Source organism: Hypanus sabinus, chromosome 8 (genome assembly GCF_030144855.1).
Source record: "Hypanus sabinus isolate sHypSab1 chromosome 8, sHypSab1.hap1, whole genome shotgun sequence".
Classification (NCBI taxonomy): Eukaryota; Metazoa; Chordata; class Chondrichthyes; order Myliobatiformes; family Dasyatidae; genus Hypanus; species Hypanus sabinus.
Genome location: NC_082713.1, coordinates 144,915,643 through 144,937,231, shown reverse-complemented (window position 1 = coordinate 144,937,231; position 21,589 = coordinate 144,915,643). Strand labels below are relative to the sequence as shown.

Sequence of the window (21,589 nt, the reverse complement as noted above, 5' to 3'; positions counted from 1 at the left end):
AACCCCCAAGTTCCCATTAATTTCTGGGGTGGGTCTATAATACAACCCCACAGAGTGACACTCCCCTTGTTTCTAAGTCCTAACTATAAGGACTCATTGGATAATCCCCTGGAATGTCATCTCTAATTTCTGCTGTTATATCTTCCCTGCCCACCACCCTGCCACCCTAGTGTACCTGAACCTCCGTCACACCTGTACCATCTGTATATTGGAACACTGAGCTACCAGTCCTGCCCTTTTCTCAGCCACGTTTCTGTGACAATCCAGTCCTCAAAGCCAATCCACCCTCTGAATTTGTCCACCTTACCTGTTAAAACTCAGACATGGAAATAAATACACATTAACTGAGTATCTCTATCCCTGTCTTTACCATGTCTTTTGCTATCCTGATTACTAAACTTGTTCTTGCTACCTACTACTTTATCCCATGACTTGCTTCTGATCAGAGTCCCACTCCTGCCAATTCTGCCATGCCAAATTACCCTGCAAGGATATTGGCCCCTCTCTAGTTCAAGTGCAACCTATTCCTCCTATGCAGATCGCCTCTACCCCAGAAGAGATGCTTATGGTCCAAGAACCTGAATCCCTGCCCCATGCACCAGCTCCTCACCCACCTGGCCCTTCTTTCTGTTTATGACGTCACTTGCCCATGGTACTGGGAGTAATCTGTAGATTTCTATCCTTGATCACCTTCTCCATAATCTCTTACTGAACACCTTCACTATTCTGCAGCAGCTCATCATTTTCTACCTCTGTCATTTGTGGACCAAAAGACACAGGAACAGAATTGGGCCACTCAGCACATTGAGCCTGCTGCGCACTTCCATCATAGTTAATTTATTATCCCTCTCAACCCCATTCTCCTGCCTTTTCCCGTAACCTCTGACACCCTGACTAATCAAGAACCTATCAGCCTCCACTTTAAATATATCCAAAGACCTGGCCTACTCAGCCATCTGTGACAATGAATTCCACAGATTCACCACCCTCTTGCTAAAGCAATTCCTTCTCGTCTCTGTTCTAAATTGATGTCTCTCTATTCTGAGGCTGTGTCCTTCAGTCCTAGACAACCCCACTACAGGAAACATTCTCTCAATATCCACGCCATCTAGGCCCTTCAATATTAGATTGGTAATTTGATTTGTACCAACAAGTACAATGACCTCTAGCTATCCATCCTCTTGCTCTAGAACTTCCTGCAGCTGCCTGCAGATATCCTTGACCCTAGTATCTGGGAGGTAACAAACCAACCTGGCATCTATCCCTCTCACTACTGAGTCTCCTCTCACTATCTATGGTCTGGCTGAAGGCTTTCCCTCTGAGATTCAGAGCCAGTCATGGTGCCAGAAACCTGACCACTGCCGCGAGCCCCTGCAACTTCTTTTCCCTTCCATACGTGCTGTCAGCCTCTGACTTCACCCATGCAGTTGCTATTGCCTGCCAGTGAGTTAGACCTAATTGTTGTTGCTCATGATGAAGAGTTAGTGTTTCACCAGGCCCCCTGGGCCCAGGACAATTGTTAATCATTCTGTAGCCCCCTGGCCCAGGACAATTGTTAATCATTCTGTAGCCCCCTGGCCCAGGACAATTGTTGGTCATTCTGTAGCCACCGGGCCCAGGACCATTGTTGGTCATTCTGTAGCCTCTTGGCCCAGGACAATTGTTAATCATTCTGTAGCCCCCTGGCCCAGGACAATTGTTGGTCATTCTGTAGCCCCCTGGCCCAGGACAATTGTTGGTCATTCTGTAGCCTCCTGGCCCAGGACAATTGTTGGTCATTCTGTAGCCTCCCGGGCCCAGGACAATTGTTGGTCATTCTGTAGCCGCTGGGCCCAGGACAATTGTTGGTCATTCTGTAGCTGCTGGGCCCAGGACAATTGTTGGTCATTCTGTAGCTGCTGGGCCCAGGACAATTGTTGGTCATTCTGTAGCCTCTTGGCCCAGGACAATTGTTGGTCATTCTGTAGCCCCCTGGCCCAGGACAATTGTTGGTCATTCTGTAGCCTCCCTGGCCCAGGACAATTGTTGGTCATTCTGTAGCCGCTGGGCCCAGGACAATTGTTGGTCATTCTGTAGCCTCCTGGACCAGGACAATTGTTGGTCATTCTGTAGCCTCCTGGACCAGGACAATTGTTGGTCATTCTGTAGCCTCCTGGACCAGGACAATTGTTGGTCATTCTGTAGCCTCCTGGCCCAGGACAATTGTTAATCATTCTGTAGCCTCCCTGGCCCAGGACAATTGTTGGTCATTCTGTAGCCGCCGGGCCCAGGACAATTGTTGGTCATTCTGTAGCCGCCGGGCCCAGGACAATTGTTGGTCATTCTGTAGCCGCTGGGCCCAGGACAATTGTTGGTCATTCTATAGCCTCCCGGGCCGCAGTCTACACCACTCAACCAGCTAGTCTGCAGCCAATTGGGGTTCTGCCAAGGAATATCAAGACAGTCAAAAGCATGTGGAAGGAAGGCCCTGATGGAACACATCCGGGTGATTTGGTGGCTTCCATGCTTTCTGCCGTGGTTCGGATGCATATATGTTGCTTTTGTGTTGATTTGGTGTGGTCCTCTATTTGTGGTAATTGAGGTCAAGTGGATGATAGAGGGATTGGAGTTGGACTTCCAATAAAATAGAAAACTGGGATGCTGTTCATGGAATAACAATCTGGTTAGAACAAAATAATCCCCTGATATTTCCATTTGCCATTGTCCGCTTCAATTCCATGGACAAAGCAGCAGAATTAGGCCATTCAGCCCACTGAGATTTCCCGTCTCCTCCTCTCCCCTGGGTTGGAAGTCAGAGCAGTGTGTGGGCTTTGAATTGCAATTATCCCCAGTCGCTTGTCTTCTGGTAGGTACCTACGATCTGGCATGGGGTGTACAGACTGAAGGCACAGTAAACTATAGCAGGGTGCTGGATCCCTCTCTGCTCTGCCAACGCCAATGAGCAACACAATCTGGTTATAAACCAACTGGCTAATCATGGATTTAAAACACTGTGGTTCCTGAACATTCTCATATCGTCAAGGTATTGTGTATCCACCCTCTGCTTTGGAACGTACACAATTCTTTTAAGTGCATGCATGCCTTCTGCCCGTCCTCTCAAGAAAGAGAGAAAGCGATTAATTTTGCCCTCAGACTATTAAGCCTTCATGACATTTTTTTTTACAATAATGTGAGATATAGCTGAGCTCTCCAGCAAAGCCCGGGAGATCTCAGAGGTATGGACATCCCTGGCCAATTTCACACCTTCACTATCACAGGCAAAGCAGTTCTATCGGGACTCTGCTGCTGTGTCCGTAGTGTGTGACGGTGTGAATGGACCAGCAAATTTTTATGATACATCATTGTTCTCTATGGTACATACAGGTAGGGGCTCCTCCTGCTTACTTTTCTTATAGGTAACCTAGCCCAGGAATCATCCTCTATCTCAAGCAGGACTTTAAAGAAGAGTCATTAGGATAGTTAGACAGGTAGAAGTAAGGTTTGGCTAAACTTTAGAGGTGAGTGTGCAACTTAACTTCAGTCAGAACAACTCCTGAAGATTTGCAAATTTGACAACTTCTCTAAAGACCATTTAGCATTTCCCCACAACCGACCATTCTTCAAATGAACCACAAGCAAATGCACAAGTGATTGATGGTCCCTATAAAAAGCTGTGCTCTGTGTATATGTAAACAGAGCCTTGCTGCTGAGCATTACAAGTCTTTTATTTCGTATTTCCAGCACCTACGGTTTTTTTCCATGATACACCAATGTTCTTGGCCCTATTGCCCCTTCTGAACTTGTCCTCTCATTGTCCACTCTGTCCCCCCAAGCCTATCTTCATGTGGAAGCTCTTCTCACCCCCAGTTCCTCACTGCTTTTGTCTAAACCAGGAATCCCCAACCTGGGCTCCACAGACCCCTCGGTTAATGGTATAGCAATCCATGGAATAAAAATGGTTGGGAACCTCTGATCTAAACAGAGCAGATGAAAGATATTTTTCCAGGTTTTCATGAATAGCTCTTTAGAGGATTGACTTCTGAGTGGATAGTGGAGAGGGTACGTTGTTGAAGGATGTAGGAATCCTTGCCAATGAGATCTGTACCAGGATGACGGAGAGAACAGGGCCAGCTGGTGGTGGACCCCATGATGAATGGTCCTGTGTTGAAATCTGGTGGGTCCCAACCCGGGCAGCAGTACTATCTCTGAGGAAGAAAGGCCTGGTAATCCGCTTCACAAACAAGGGAAAATCTGCAGGTGCTGGATATCCAGGCAACACGCACAGAATGCCGGAGGAACTCAGCAGGCCAGGCAGCGTCTATGGAAATGAGTATAGGGACAATTTGGGCCGAGATCCTTTATCAGGACTGGAGAAAGAGAGCTGAAAAGTCAGTGTTAGAAGTTGGGGGGGGGGGGAGGGGAGAGAGAAGCACAAGATGATAGGTGAAACTGGGAGGGGGAGGGGTGAAGTAAAGAGCTGGGAAGTTGATTGGTGAAAGAGGTACAAGGCTGGAGAAAGTGGAATCTGATAGGAGAGGACAGAAGTCCATGGAGGAAAGAAAAGGTGAGGAGCACCAGAGGGTGATGGGCAGGTAAGAAAATAAGGTGAGAGGGAAATGGGAATGGAACCACACCGGGAGTACCAGATACAGTAGATGACCCCAACAGACCGACAGGTCACCTCACCTGGAAGGACTGTTTGGGGCCCTGAATGATAGTGAGGGAGGAGGTGTAGGGGCAGGTGTAGCTCTTGTAACCCACAGACTCCCACAGCTATACCGCTTCCCACCCTGTTACTTGTAAAAATGATATCCCCTTTTCTCAATTCCTCCACTCTGCCACATCTGCTCTCAGGATGAGGTTTTTCATTCCAGCAGGAAGGGGATGTCCTCCTTCTTCAAAGAAAGGGGCCTCCCTTCCTCCACCACCAACAGTGCCCTCAATGGCAACTCTTCCATTTCCCTTACGTCTGCCCTCAGCCCATCCTCCTGCTACCCTACGAGAGAAAGTCCTTCTTGTCCTTGTCTCCCACCCCACCAGTCTCCACGTCTAACAAATAATTCTCCTTAACTTCCGCCATCTCCAGCAGGATCCCACCCCCAAGCACATCTTTCCCTCCTCCCAACTTTCTGCTTTCCACAGGGATCGCTCCCTACGCAGCTCCCTTGTTCATTCCTCCCTCCCCACTGATCTCCTTCCTGGCACTTATCCTTGCAAGCGGAACAATTGTTTCACCTGTCCCTACACCTCCTCCCTCACTACCCTTCACCTGTGAGTCTGTTGGGGTTATCTGCTGTACCCAGTACTCCCGGTGTGGCCTGCTGTACTTGGGTGAGATCCGACGTAAATTGGCAGACCGCTTCGCAAGCTCTTACACTCCATCCGCCAGGCTCTTACAGCAGTGTGCCAGGTTGGTTTCCTGCCGTCTCACCCATCCTGGTATAAATCTCATTGGCAAGGACTTGTCTATCCTTCTCAGTAAATTATGGAGCACTCCCTCTTTCCCCTCACTAGCAGCGATCGCAGGTATTGCTGATTTTTACGTTTGCCATGACGAGTGTGGCTTTAAGGGCTGACGTCCAGTGATGGTGCTCAGTAAAGTGTGAATAGCAGCACTGAGTTGCCCCTGGTCCCACCGGTAAGTAGGCAGGTTGCGTTTCTGACGCTGTGCGAGCCGTCCTGATGCGGTTTCAAGTATCCTTTTGGAAAATGCCATAACTTTTTGAAGGGACATTAGTGCTAACTCCAGAGATATTACTCCTGACGCTGCGAGTGATTGCACAAGGGTGTGTCTGCACAAGGATTGTTTACTCACACGGCTCATTAAAGGAAAACCTTTGAAGTATCAGACTCGAAGATGAGACGGGTGAGGAAGGCTTTAAACAACACCTCAGTGATGCGTAAATTCATTTGCAGGATTGAACAGACTGGATGTTCACGACTGCGTCATCTTCGAATAGGTTACAATATTACATTTTCACACATCACATCAGATAGATACCGGAATTGCAAGCAGATTTACCACAGCGGACCTTACAAGAGACTAATTCTAAATATTAGAGAAAATGCTGTTAGAAAATGCTTTTAGCTTATTATCGTTACGCTATTAAAAACTTACGTTGCACACCGTTCATGCTGATCAAAATCATCAGACAGTGACCGAGGTAAAACAATAACAATATAGAATTAAGTCTAAAGGCTATAAACTTACTGAAATAAACGTCGTAATAACGCGCCGTTATTTTATGAAACTTAACAGGAAATTTCCAACTTTTTTCCCAAGTAAATCTGCGAAGGAAATTATTAACCCAAAATAAATTCGAAGCAAGCTATAGTTTAAAATGGGAAACGATCGCTTCTGTCCTAGTTTGTAATTCTTTATGATTATCACCCCAGGTTCATTTTCAACAGGTTTATAAATGATTCTGCCCTAAAACGCTGATTATAGTTTATTATTACCGCCATTCATAGTCAAAAACATCCCCGACTCTGCAAGATCTGTTCATGCTATTGCTGCTTTCCCCTTCTCTCCCTTTCACTTTACCGTTATTTATTTACTTTTTCTATCCTTTCTTGCGCATTTCTTATGTTTTTTTTGTCTTTGTTATATATGGAAATATGCTGGTCGTGACGTACGTTGCGGGCACTCTCTCTCTCTCTGAAAAAAATCCCTAGCTAGCGAGCCGCAGAGGAGAGCAAAGTGCTGGAGAGGAAGATTGGAAAAGGGCAGCACTCACCGCAAGCCAGAGGAAAATCAAATGCAGCAGCAATGTCCGAGCTCAGGAAAAACGAAATGGAAATCCGGGATAAAGCTATCCTGCACCAGAAGAGGCGTCTAAAGCAGGCTACACAGTTCATCCATAAAGATTCTGCGGACTTGCTTCCTTTGGATGGACTGAAAAGGATGGGAACATCAAAAGATCTGGTAAGTCGTCTTCCTGATGACAGTGTGTACGTGGGCAGCAGAGCCTGCCTGGAATATGTTCCTCCTGAGCTGACCTGCAGCCTGCATTTACTGATGCCCTGCACTGTATAGTCGCGTTTATAAGTGGGGATGTGAAGAAGCAGATCGATAGAGACTCGTCCGAATTCACTTACTTACAAGTTGCTATAAATGTATCCTTTTATTTTCCGTATTTAGCACGTTGTATACATTTTGCATATCATACAAGAGTTCGTACGTGATATGTGTTCGTATAGGATTGCATTTAAGGAGAGTTTGCGGCTTTACAGTTATTAAACAGACTCTGACTTTGTTGCATTACAGCGAGTGCAGAACATATCACAGCGGAGAGGGGGTGCAGGGCACAAGTGCGGGTAGGAAGTGACGAGAAATTCAGATAGAATAGGGGAGCACGGAGAAAGACACATTCGCTGGAAGAAACTCGGAAGGGGGCGAGATAATTCTATAAAACAAGAAACTGTGCGAAGCACGTACAGATGGCACTTGGCATACAACTCGCCAGTTGGTGTTAATGCCCGTCACCGTCACCAACCGTTTTCCCTTTGAGTAAGTCTTCTGCCTTTGGTCAGATATTACTGAATCTTTCTCCGAATCGTTAAAACTTGCTGCACGGGTTTCACTGCCGATTTGTAGAGAAACCACTTGAGCAAAGTATAGAATTAGAACAATAAAGTGAGTGAGGAATGGACAAGGAGAAGAAATAAACATGGGGAAAAGAGGAGAATTTGTCAGAAAAACTAAAAACAATCCAAACTTGGTGAGTTAGGATGTATGCCACAAACCAGATACATTCTCACCTGCTGTTTTAACTGATATGATTCCAGGCAATTAAATGGGTAATTAAAGTGGGGAAATACAGCAATGCCTCGCTAACTCCCAGAATGAGGAGCACCACACTCCCTGAAACCTGTCATTCCCCGATGACTGTTATCAGTTTAGAAGAGGTTCAGATCTATTCTGGCCCTTATCAAGCCTGCAGGGTCGGATTTGTTCCACAAGATTTGTTTCAAAAGTCTCACACCATTTCTTCTGTGAGTAAAATGGTGGCTGAAGAGTAGCACCTGATAGCGTAATTTTATCACAAAGGAGATAAATTTAAAGTTGAGAAACTAGTGCTTCGGTTGATGGTCCACTGTCAATATTTTCCATTTTTTAGTGATTTATGGTGTCCAAACAAGATTTTGACACAAACTAGCCTCGGATTAATCACTTTTTCCTTTCATTACCTGATCTTGTCCGTGCATATTATTGTCATGCTGTATAGGTGCAATTGCAACATCCTGTTTTTTTTTAGTAATTCCAGGATGAAACAATGAGAATTTTCTTGCAGCTACAAGAATGCATGTTGAGAGGCTGAGGGTTTGATAGGAAGCCTGACTGATCAGAGATTCAAACCTCATTCATAGTGCTTTCAATTTTCTGTTACTGGTAATAAACCCCAGTCACTGCAAAATCAGAGGCAGCAAGATAAGAGAGACAAATATAGAGGTCCTTTTGAAGCATTTACTCTAGGGGTTCTTTATCTCCTTTCTTAACCGGCTGAAAGCCACAACTCTCAAGATTGAAGGATCTACCCTTAGACTCTCTTTGTCTTTCCATCTCTATTATACAACCTGTATTTTAAGAACGCTTTGCCTATCACCTTGCCTCACCTAATCCAGAGCTAGCTCTTGCTCCATCCTCCCCAACCCACTCCATCTTTTTATATACTGGCTACCTCTCCTTGTGGATTAGCCATGGAGGGTGCCCTTGTTACAAGGTATTCATGTGGAAATGAGGCATGAAATTAAGTGATGTTAAGATGTGAAATGGTTTAGGAAGATTCATTCATTCAGAGTGAGCAAATATATCTTACACATTGCACCACACTTCTATAACAGCCAATCGTGAAAATCCAATTCAATGAAGTACTATCTTGGTGTCTTACTTCTTGCTGCCAGGAGGTTAATACTATGGCTGATTTACAGAATTCAGTTCAAGAATCACATCTTTTGGTTCACCATTTGCCTCGTTCAATGGGTGCTCATTTAGAGGTCAAATGTCCAAAATTTCAGGTAGGTTGCAAGTCTTCATTACAGACTGAAGAGCACACTCCAGTGTTTTGTTGGCATCCTAAGTTCATATCAAAGCTATTTAAATAAAGAATAAACTACTCAGTTTCAGGCAACTGAGACATTTTTCTTTTCCCTTTATTTATTGACTGATAAATTCAGATGGATTCAGAGGAGTGGGCTGCTACTGTTTGGTGTCAAATTTCAGAACTATCATGAACAGGGTCCAAGACAATGAATGGCAATAGGTAACTTCTTAACTTTTTCCCTGCATTGTACCCAGTGCTCACCTATGTTCCAGGTTTGATTAGTTTTCCAGGATGCTATCCCAGACTTCCTGATAATATGAATTCTCAAGTCACTTTACCATTTCAGTCCACAGTTCCAGATCAATGCATGTTTGAAGCATGTGCCCTGAAACATGGTCTGTCTGTCACCACCACTTGAAGTGATACTAATTATTCATACCTTTTCCATACCCTCCCTCATTGACCCTCAGTGCAAGAGTTTAAATATACTGCTGCACAATATTTTTATTTCCAGATATCACATCCAATATCTGCCATTGATTGAATCATTCCATCTTATTTCTGCAATGCTGGTAAGGTCTAATCAATCATTCCATAGAAAACAAAACTTTATTTATCAAACCTATTTTAAAACAAGTTCAACTTGAATTGCTTTTATGTTTTTTCATTTGTTCTATCATATTACTTATCTTCTCCCATTTATTTTTCAGTAGAACTCAACATTTTCTTGAGTATGTACAGGTGCAGTCATCCTGTATTTAATGTAAACGTTACTCCACACACGTTCCATCCCGCTTGCCGTAATCCCATCAGCTTTTATCTCAATGGAGGACACCCCATCCTTCTAAATTCTCCCCATTCCAAACCTGTTTGAAGGACTGAAACCATGACTTTTCTAATCAGAGCCTTGGCTCAAAGCTCTCTTTTATTCTCTGTCACTACTCATCAGCATGTAACATGGGCAATGTTTCAGAAAACACAGCATTTGAGGCATTTCAGTGAGCCTCCTATCTGATAGCATACACTTACCACAGGAGATTAATAATCACTCTTGGGATATATAACCATTTCACAAAACAGTTCCAGAGTTCTCAATACGCTAGGGAGAATTGTGAGGCATTTTAGGAAAGGACTTTTCAATATATAGACAGTTATATCACAGGTCTCCCATTATGACTAGCTTTTAGGGTGTTGACCAAGTAATTGTAACTTGGTAACCTGTAACTGCCTTCAGTTTCAGGCACCACATTGAGTATCGCACAAAATGCTGGAGGAACTTAGTGGGCCAGGCAGCACCTATGGAGGGAAATGGACGGTCAATGTTTTGGGTTGATTCTCCTCAGCTGGACCGTCTCTGAGGCCAGGGGAAATTTCGGGACCTGAAATACCGGCTGATCATTTCCCTTCATAAGCGGCACGATGCATCGAGTTTCTCCCGTGTCTTTTGTGTTGCTCCAGATTCCAGCATCTGCAGTCTCTTGTGTCTCCATACTGAGAGTGCATTATTACAACACACACAAAATGCTGGTGGAACACAGCAGGCCAGGCAGCATCTATAGGGAGAAGCACTGTCGACGTTTCGGGCCGAGATCCTTCGTCAGGACTAACCGAAAGGAAAGATAGTAAGAGATTTGAAAGTAGAGGGGGGAGGGGGAAATGCAAAGTGATAGGAGAAGACAGGAGGGGGATGGATGAAGCTAAGAGCTGGAAAGGTGATTGGCAAAAGTGATACAGAGCTGGAGAAGGGAAAGGATCATGGGGCGGGAGGCCTCAGGAGAAAGAAAGGGGGAGGGGAACACCAGAGGGAGATGGAGAACAGGCAAACAACTAAATATGTCAGGGATGGGGTAAGAAGGGGAGGAGGGGCATTAACGTAAGTTAGAGAAGTCAATGTTCATGCCATCAAGTTGGATGCTACCCAGCCAGGGTAGCCTCTCTAACTTCCGTTAATGCCCCTCCTCCCCTTCTTACCCTATCCCTGACATATTTAGTTGTTTGCCTGTTCTCCATCTCCCTCTGGTGCTCCCCCCACCTTTCTTTCTCCTGAGGCCTCCCGTCCCATGATCCTTCCCTTCTCCAGCTCTGTATCACTTTCGCCAATCACCTTTCCAGCTCTTAGCTTCATCCCACCCCCTCCGGTCTTCTCCTATCATTTCACATTTCCCCCTCCCCCCACTACTTTCAAATCTCTTACTATCTTTCCTTTCGGTTAGTCCTGATGAAGGGTCTCGGCCCAAAACGTCGACAGCACTTCTCCCTGTAGATGCTGCCTAGCCTGCTGTGTTCCACCAGCATTTTGTGTGTGTTGTTCGAATTTCCAGTGTCTGTAGATTTCCTCGTGTTTGTGCATTATTACAACTGGGTTTGTCAGGTAAACACATCATACGTCTCAAACGAATCCCAGCTCGGATTGACTGTGATTTTTGTGTTAGCTGATTAAATAAAATGTAGGATGCTTGTGTTAGGACCAGAATTGCTGATGATATCCTGCAGACTCGGGTAATAGTTTGTCAGAGAGACGGGCCTGACCTGAATGATGATGGTTAGGCTGATCCTGGAGGATTCTTGGGTCAGCAGAGGCTCTGGTTTGGGCCAAAATGCTGCATATTCTGAATATGCCAGAAACCCATTTCTACCTGGAGACTGAAAGCTCTGAAAGTCAGCCCACAGACAAACTGGTTGATGATAACCTGCCTAATCTTTGCTCTGTCTGTTATCCTCCATGTGACTTTCTCTTTGGTGGTCTTTTTGCCACTAAGGCAGATGATATTCTCTGTGACTAATGGTCTAAACTGCCACGTGACGCAGATGTTTTGGGTTGAGCTCATAATAATTTATGCTCTATGTTGCTTCCTAAGCTCAAGTTTGAAGTTGGCTCCCACACTGGATTAGGCCATTAGAAACAGAGATCTTTCTCTCCACGTGAATAATACCTGTAGTGCAGCATATTCAGATCATAGTGTGCCCTTTTAGTGACAGCTGGAGTGAATATGTAATGGTATGGAAAAATAATTCACAGCTAATTACTGGAGACTGATATAAATATGAAGTGAACATAATGACAACTTGGAGACAGTAAAAGGCAGTAAAGATGACCAAAACTTGAAAATAAATTTGCAAGCAAAAATCTGGGGAAATAAAAATTGAGGAGAGCAAAAAGAAAGACAGAGACATGCAGTTAAATAGTCATTAAATTAAAAGTAATGGAGAGAAATGACTGAAAGGGATCAAAGCCAAATGCCATCAGCTTTCCACGTAACTCCTGCTTTAACCGGCTAATTTTTCAATGCGGTAATTTTCTTACTGCCTTCTGATGAAGGGCCTCATTTTGTCACCAGAATCAATAAAGCAATAAGAAAATGACAGCAAGTGTTGCATATGGAGCTGCTGGCATTTGTCTTTGTAACTGTGCATGAACAAATATGCAAGTCCCAAAAGTTCTGTATGGCTAATTGCCGCAACGATAGCTACTGTACTCTGATTTGGACTTTCCAGAGGGGGTGCAACTACAGAGCCTTCCAGTGCTGATGCTGGAAAATCTGCTGCTGAACCGGTGCCAGGTTAGACCTGGGTCAAGTTCAGAGGCTTCATTTTTTTCAACAGGAGATGTGTACGTTACAGACAGATTACATACCGAGTTAATAATTTAAATGTATGTAATCCTGATTAAATGTTTTAAAAATGAAATCAAATACTTAGGAAGAGGTGATATAGATGTAGATGTAGACTTCTTGTTGGTAGAATTAAGAAACTTCAGGTGTAAAAATACCCTGATGGGAGTTATCTATAGGCATCCAAACTGTAGCCAGAACAAATGACAGTGGGAGACAGAGAAGGCATGTAATAGGAGCAATGTTAGAATAGTTATGGAGGGTTTCAATATACAGGTAGATTGAGAAAGTCGGGTTGTTGCTGGATCCCAAGAGAGGGAATCTGTAGAATGCCTATGAGATGGCATTTTAGTGCAGCTTGTGGTTGAGCCCAATGGGAGAAATGTAATGATGGATTGGGTTTTGAGTAATGAACCAGATTTGATTAGGGAGATTAAGGTAAAGGAAATCTTAGGAGACAGTGATCATAATATGATAGATTTCATTCTGCATTTTGACAGGGAGAAGATAAAGTCAGATGTATCAGTATTACGGTGGAGTAAAGGGAATTACAGAGGCAGGAGAGGGCAGCTGGTAAAAATTGATTGGGAGGTGACACTAGCCTGGATGATGGCACAACAGCAATGGCTGGAGTTTCTAGGGATAATTTGGAAGGCATAGAATAGATTCATTCCAAAGATGAAGATGTATTCTAAAGGGAGGATGAGGTAACCATGGCTGACAAGGAAAGTAAAGACAACAAAAGAGCAAAAGAAAAGACATGTACTATAATTGGTAAATGGTAGGGCATTGAGGAATGCAGTAGAACAGAGTGATCTAGGAATAATGGTGCATAGTTCCCTGAAGGTGGAATCTCATGTGGATAGGGTAGTGAAGAAAGCTTTTGGTATGTTGGCCTTTATAAATCAGAGCATTGAGTATAGGAGTTGGGATGTAATGTTAAAACTGTACAAGGCATTGGTAAGGCCAAATTTGGAGTACTGTGTACAGTTCTGGTCACTGAATTATAGGAAAGATGTCAACAAAATAGAGAGAGTACGGAGAAGATTTACTAGAATATTACCTGGGTTTCAGCACCTAAGTTACAGAGAAAGGTTGAACAAGTTAGGTCTTTATTCTTTGGAGCGTAGAAGGTTGAGGAGGAACTTGATAGAGGTATTTAAAATTATGAGAGGGATAGATAGAGTTGATATGGATAGACTTTGTCCATTGAGAGTAGGGGGATCCAAACAAGAGGACATGATTTGAGAGTTAGGGAGCAAAAGTTTAGGGATAACACGAGGGGGAACTTCTTTATTCAGAGAGTGGTAACTGTGTGGAATGAGCTTCCAGTAGAAGTGGTAGAGGCAGGTTTGATATTGTTATTTAAAGTAAAATTGGATAGGTATATGGACAGGAATGGAATGGAGGGTTATGGGCTGAGTTGGTCAGTGGGACTAGGTGAGAGAAAGCATTAGGCACGGACTAGAAGGGCCGAGATGGCCTGTTTCCATGCTATAACTGTTATATGGTTATATGGTAATCTAGCAAAAATTAGTGGGAATGTAGAGGATTGAGAAGCTTTCAAAAAACAATAGAAAGCAACTAAAATACATAAGGAGAGAAAAGATGAAATATGAAGGTAAACTGGCCAATAATATAAAAGAGGATACCAAAATTTTATCAGATACATATAAAGAGTAAAAGAGACCAAGAGTGGATATTGGACAGCTAGAAAAAGACACTGGGGAGGTAGAAGTGGGGGGTGAAGAATTGACAGAGGAACTAATGAAGTATTTTGTGTCAATCTTCATTGTGGAAGGCACTAGCAGTATGGCAGAAATTCAAGAGCATCGGGGGGCAGAAGCGAGTGTAGTTGCGATTACTCAGGAGAAGGTGCCTGGGAAGCTGAAATGTCTGAAGGTAGATAAGTCACCTGGACCAGATGGACTACACCCCAGGGTTCTGAAAGTGGTAGCTGAACAGTGCTAGTGAAAGGGGTTTTGAAGGGTATAAAAGGGGGCACTTCTTTGTGCAAGCAGGTGAGTTTTGTCTTGGGCTAGGTCAGGGCCATTGCTAATGCTAAGAAGATAGAAACAAGTACGTCGTCAGAGTTAGAGAGAAAACAAGATTGTTGACATTACAGAGATCGGCTTGTTTAGTGCATGAGCATTATTTTGATTGCTTTATCTGCTACTACTGTAGACTTTTGTTTTCCTTTCTGTTTTGCATTTGTACTGAATTCTCAAAGGGTTTTCTTGTGGCCTTGAATACATGAGCAGTGTTCCTTTGTTGTGAATGCATATGTGAATACTCTGAGCTGAATGAGAAAGAACACATAACTACTTTAAAATAATTTTTGTTGCAGAGGTCAGGGAAGGTGACAGCAGAGAGATCAGTTCAGTGTCATCTTTAACCTTGAGCGTAGTTCCAGCAGAGTGGAGGATGGCTGATACGGTGCCTCTGTTTGAGGAGATGTGGTAATGCAAAAGAAGAAATAGAAGTGACTGTATCTATGTGCCTGAGACTAAAATCGAACGAAAAGCCTCAGTGGTAAAGTGGATTTTCTCAGGGCTGCCTCCAAGTGATACATTGTCATGAACAAAAGAAGCATGTCCTTTAATTTTACTGGAACAGTAATATTCATTGCAACACCAAGAGCAAGTGCAGTAAATGGCCTCCTTGCTTTCTGATATAATAAGGATGTTACAGATGAATTATTCATCATGGCCAACAACTATATTTCTGCCACAAACTAACAGGCAAAATGAAAAAGCAACAACTCTGCATTATTGCTGGCATTTGTAGGTCACCAAAACAAATCCATTTTCTCAATTGGACCCTTCTGCAAGTAAGACAAAGATATTAAATTCTCTCAGTCCAAATACCGGCAGGAAAGATGTGCATGCTGGTCACAAACAGCACCGGATTAACCGGATTGAAGTTGAGGCAGCAGTGGCTTTGTGTTTTTCCCAATCTCTGTGTTTGTTCCCCCCTCCCCTCCCCATTGTTCAATAGAATGGTTCCTGGTATGGTGGATTTGTCATCTGAGGAAAAATTAAACAGACTAAATCCGTACTCTCAGGTTTAGGAGAATGAGGGCTACAGAGAAACAAATTCTCATAGGCCTTTTGATCTCATTGATCATGTGGATAGTCAAAGGCTTTTTCCCAGGGCTGTATGAAATGGCTAACACGGGAAGGCACAGTTTTAAGGTGCTTGCAAGTAGGTACAGAGGAGATGTCATTGTGCTGTAGGTTTTCTGTGTTTCTATACAGTCAATCAAGTTTCATACACTGATAAACAGCTGAATTGGGTCATTTTTATCTGAAGAGAAATGAAGATCGAACAGGTTACTTTTAGGTAGTAAGTTTATATCTCTAGTTTATAATATGCATTGTGATAACCACAGGCATTGGCAGAGCCCAGATATAACAAATCTGGGATGTACACGCATAAGCTGCGCTTTCACTACCCTCCCTTCTCCTACCCTCACTCCAGCCTTTGTATCCAGAATATCTGTCCTGTTTTATATTGTCGTTTGGCACAGATAACAAACTGAAATTGCCAAAGGTCGCTTAACATGAAGGCTGTGAATTATTGTGGTTGATGATAGCAGATGTTTAATCTATTCATACAATATTTTTGTCTATAACTGAAGTTTATTCAGATTTATTTTTAATGTGTTTATATCATAACCCACAAATATTCAGAGAATGAATCTGGAGAAGACTGTGTAGTGTAGAAGTAACGAGGCTGTACAATAACATTCTCATACTCTTCTGTGCAATTGTTTCAAAATCCAGCTGGTTCAGCATCTGGCTCATAAGCCACAGTTCCTACATTCTTTTTTAAATTTGCCTGGTTCATTGAAAAATTTAGTAACCTACTGTGTTGTAAAAACATATAAAAATATGATTTAATAGTGTTAATTGGAATAACTATCAAGAGTCTGAAAAATCTGCTTGTCTGGCACTTCCATTGTCCCAAGGGTGTCAGATTAATCACTTTATTAAAATAGGGGATTTCAACCATTAACAGCCACAGAGTAAAATGCATCAAATGAACACTAACCAGCACGGTAGTGTAATGGTTAGCACAACGCGATTACAGCTTGGGCCACTCCAGAGTTCGAAGTTCAATTCCAGAGCCATTCTGTAAGGCACGTCTGTACATCCCCTGTGGATACTCCGGTTTCTGCACCGATCCAAGGATGTACCATACCAGGTAGGTTAATTAGCCGTTGTAATTTGTCCCGTGATTAGGTTAGGGTTAGTTGGGGTTGTGGGGTTGCTGGGGCGACATGGCTCGGAGAGCCAGAAAGGGCTCATCCGTGTTGTATCACTAAATAAAACAAAATAAAATTATAGAAAGCATTCAACCGCACCTTCATTAGTACATAGTCAGCCCAGTAAATGAGGAGACTGTGGTCATATTTCAGTTAGATTTAGCATTATTATAGAAAAGATAATCTTGTACTAATTTTCTAAATTGAGATACGGCATATTTTACTAGGGTTGGGATATGATTTAGTAAAACTGAAATGGAAACAGCTAAGTAAATGCAGAACAATGGGAGAGATTCTGGGAGGAGATGGAGGGGTTCACCCCAAACAAAAAGACTGGAGACTGGGAGATGCCAATGTGAAATTTTTTAAAAATAGAAAGGAAACAAAATTTATCAGGAATGGGGGATATTAGTTGGTTTAAAAACAAGGGAAATCCTGAGGTTTTAAAAATATGCGAAGAAGAGGAAAACAAAGAAGGAAGTCCCATTAGAAGCGAAAACAGTAGATAGATTGTGGAGGTGAAACAATCATGTTCATTTCTGAGTGAATGAGATGATATAAGTGCCAATATGTAACAAACTATATATGATGAACATGTTGAAAGAAAATTGGGAAATCAAGCATCTTTCAAATTAAATAAATTTCTGGTACCTCAAGCTCTTAAGTAAGAATGTGAGAAAATCATGCAGCTTCTAACATAATTTTCAAACTATTTTTGGCTGCAAATATTCTGCTAGAGGAATGGAAATACTTAAGTAATCTCTGGACAGTCTGCCTAAAATCAGTGTTAGAAAAGTGGTGGGTGGCATAACTCAGAAAATGATACAGGATAATGAAGGTCAGTTGACAATAATTTGTTAAAGGAGGGTTATGTCTGAACAGCAATTGAAATCTTAGTGGTTACCATTTTCAGAATGTACATAAAGCCAACACTTTTGATGCACAAACTTTGTAGTTTTAGCAAGGCATTTCACAATTAATCATGAAAGAAGAAGTGCAAGGAATCCAAAGTAAGGTTATGAATTGAATTAAAAATTGTCTCATAAGAAAGCAAAAGGCAGTTTATAGTGCTAAGAGTACTGTTATACAGTGGGGTTCCAAACGGCTATGTAGTTAGCTCTGCTCTTTGTGGTGTGTATATAAGTGATTCAGACTTAAATAAAGAAGGTCATAATTAATAGATTCCCCAAAGACATCTAATTAGTCAGTGTAGTTAATGGGAAGATGTAATGTTTAGGCTACAGGAATATGTCAATACAAAGTGTACACAAGGGAAATGGAATTCAAACCAAGAGAAGTGAGAACCAATATGCTTGGAGAAGGCAAACAATAAATCACAATGTAACATTGTATAGCAGGACAGAAAGATCTTGGGGTTTATGCTGATAGATTCCAGAAGAAGTGGGCAGGTAGATAAGATAATTAAGTAGATAAATATGGAGTATACAACATGCAAAAAGCCACAACTATCTGGTTATACTACTGGAAGGATATGGTACAACTTGAAGGGGTGCATGGGAAGCTTACAAGGGTATTACCGGGGTTATGGTTACAAGGAAAGAATGAGTAACCTGAAAACCTCATAGATGAGACCTTAACTGAGGTGGTCACACCCAAGAGTGCAGGCTTCAGCTAGTGGGTGGGTGACCACCAGGAGAAGGGAAGTAAGCAGTCAGAGCAGCGCTCCCCTGGGACCATTCCCATTGCGACAAGTCTGCCCCTTTGATTACTGCTCGGCAGAATGATCTATAAGCAGCAGCCAGGCCAGTGGTACTGTGGCAGCTGTGATGCTCAGCAGAGAAGGCTAAAGTTGGGCAGAGCAATAGTGTTAGTAGACTCGATACTTAGGGGGACAGACAGCAGATTCTGTGGCTGTGAAAGAGAAGATAGGATGGTGTTGCAGCCCAGGATGTCTCAGAGCAGCTGTAGATGATTCGCAAGAGGGAGGGTGAGAAGCTAGAGATTGTGGGCACATCACCAATCAGATAGGTAGAAAACGGGAAGAAGTCCTGTGCAATGAGTATAGAGAGTTAGGAAGAAGGCTGAAGAGCAGGACCTCCAAGTAGCAATGTGCACTTCTGCCAAAAAATTTCAACCTTTGCCTCATCTGCCCACAGGACATTGTCCCAGAAGTGTTGTAAACATCCAGGTGGTCTTTCGCAAACTTGAGATGTGCGGCAATGTATTTTTTGGGGAGCAAAGGTTTCTTCTGTGGTGTCCTTCTATGAACACCATTCTTGTTGTGTTTTTCTTATAGTGGACTCATGAACAGAGACTTGAGCAAGTTCTAGAGATTTCTGCAGGTCTTTTGCTGTCACCCTTGGGTTCTTTCTCACCTCCTTCAGCATTTCATGTTGTCCTCTTGATGGGATCTTTGCAGGATGCCCACTTCTAGTGAGAGTAGCAACAGTACTGAATTTCTTCCATTTGTAGACAATTTCTCTTACTGTGGACTGATGAATACTCAGGTCTTTAGAAATGTTTTTGAAGCTTTTTCCAGCTTCATGCATATCCACAATTTTTCTTCTAAGGTCCTCTGAAAGTTGTTTTGGTTGAGACATGGTGCGCATAAGCGGAGGTGTATAAGATTTATCAAAGTCTTAAACAGTTAAATAGGTAAAGAACTCACTAACTAGTGGGTATAGATTTAAGCTATTTGCTAGAGAATTAGAGATGAGTAAGAAATGAAATGCTTTCACTCAATGATTGTGGTCTGGAACTCTCTGACTAATAGGATGACAGTTTAAATAGTTCCTGGATGACCACTTAAAGAATAATATCCTGCAAGGGTATGGACTAAATTGGGAAGTGGAATTAAACACAAATCCATTTTTGGCTGATATAAAGGTGATGGGCTAAATGACTTCTTTATGTGACATAAATTTGTATGTTTCTATACCAATATCCCAAGTTTAACACTGTAGTTGTTATGTGGAAGTGAACCCTCTTTTCCAAACTCCTTATTTCTCTGCTGAGTGACCCTACCAATAATCTTGAGTTTGATACTACAGTGATGGAGGCAGTTCACCAATAATCATTTATGCCCATATTATCTTGTCACTTTCTCTTCATCCACACAGCAACCTCACAACATTGTTCAAAGACGATTACTTGAGAGCAACGTCACAAAATTACACGGGGATCCAAAGGACGGTGGCTCTATGACTCAGTCACCATTTGAAGAGATGAAATCCAGCGTGAATAAGGATACTGTATCTTTACTCACTGTCTTCTGTAAGGTATGTTTGATTGAGTTACAATTTGACAAAGTAATTCTATATATTGTTGCAGTCATTACTACTACTACAGGAAGTGAATAAGTCAGAATGTTGGGTATCCTCTACTTACAGTAAGTCACCTCAAAGATGACTAAATGATATTGATAGTGAAGACTGAAGAATAAAAATGTCTGAAATGCATTAATGACCATGGTCAAATATTTTTTTCGTAATGACTGCCTGCTACATATAGCTTGCACTGAACTTGAAGGTTCAGTCAGGGTGAATCAACAAGTGCTCTTCAGAAAAGAAAGTTAGATTGGACTTGTTAGGCCAATAAGATGTCTCCAGCCCAACATCTTCTATATCGCTCTAAAGGGAACAACCTTTCCATATAACCCACGTTCCTCTTTCCCCATGCTTATAAATCTCGACTGACAGTCTCTCTCCAAGGCCTTTATGTTCTTCTAAAATGTGGTTTAGAAGTTTTAAAGTGAGAATGGGATGTCTGTATTACTTCCCTTGGTACATGTAGCCGTTTATATTTAAGATTTTTCTGTTAAACATTGCCTTGAAAATTAAAGCTCTGACTTTCTTTCAAAATACTTTCGAGTAACTAAAATACATCTTCTCATGACCTGAGGGTTGCATATTTCCTATTAACCTGATGCTGAACAGATTGGAAAATTCTCATGGATCATACAAGTATATTATATTGTAAAATGAAAATTTCATGTTCAGAATGTACAGAATTGGATTGAAGATCTCTTAAACTACTGGTTAAAAGTATTCAGCTGAAAATTAGTGTTTGATGTTCGACTGAGCCTTGGTTTAAATTTTTAATATATTAAGTGCAATAGACAATTTAGTTTGTAAACTCAATCTTGCTATTAAGTCATTTGTGCTTTTCTGTCTTTAAAACCTTAATTCATTTATCAAATGTAAGACAAATGAAATTAAATTAGAAATATGACTTAATATTTTAAGGCATTATTTTAGATCATTAAATGGCTCGTGATCATGGAAGGCAAAGGAAAGCAAGAAACATTGGGCATATGGTTAAAAAAGTAAAGACGTAGTGGAGGTTGCCTAGGTCAGAAAGCTGTTCAGACTACAATATTATTGTTCATTTTAGTCTAGTAAGAAGTAATCTGAGCAGAACTTTGATCTTAAGAAGACTAATGTTGATAGGATGAGGAATGAGCTAAGGTTAATGAACTAATATGTGCTGAACTTCCATGGACATGTAGCAAGAAGCATAGCCAAATTTAAGCAGAAACCTGCAATCCCTAATTAAGAGAATGAATTTGGTTGTCAGGTGCAAGTTACTGTCAGTGTTGCTGCACTGGCCACAAATGTGCCCCATCTCCTGCTGTGACTGAAAAGATAATAGTATAGTGACTGTCTACTACCAGGCACAGAGGGGCTGGGTCCTGTGTAACAGCCTCTCAGACTTATTTCTGAATGTTT

The 21,589-nt window shown here is 42.3% G+C and overlaps 2 protein-coding genes across 3 annotated transcripts in view; one reads left to right on the top strand and one right to left on the bottom strand.

The window, feature by feature from the left end:
* LOC132398533 (uncharacterized) overlaps nucleotides 1–21,589 on the bottom strand; it is a 64,408-nt gene that overhangs the window by 9,933 nt on the left and 32,886 nt on the right. The window contains exon 1 of one of the 2 annotated variants that reach the window (XM_059978142.1): nucleotides 6,717–6,814. The exons of the other annotated variant lie outside the window; for it this stretch is intronic. The gene's annotated coding sequence lies outside the window, so the exon portion shown is untranslated. Of the gene's footprint in view, nucleotides 1–6,716; nucleotides 6,815–21,589 lie in introns of those variants that run through there. 2 annotated transcript variants of the gene reach the window in all.
* Nucleotides 6,749–21,589, top strand: part of nrip2 (nuclear receptor interacting protein 2) — a 38,673-nt gene continuing 23,832 nt past the window's right edge. Inside the window, exons 1-2 of the mRNA XM_059978150.1 lie at nucleotides 6,749–6,904; nucleotides 19,982–20,140. Of these exons, the coding sequence (XP_059834133.1) occupies nucleotides 6,749–6,904; nucleotides 19,982–20,140 (315 nt within the window). The remainder of the gene's footprint in view (nucleotides 6,905–19,981; nucleotides 20,141–21,589) is intronic.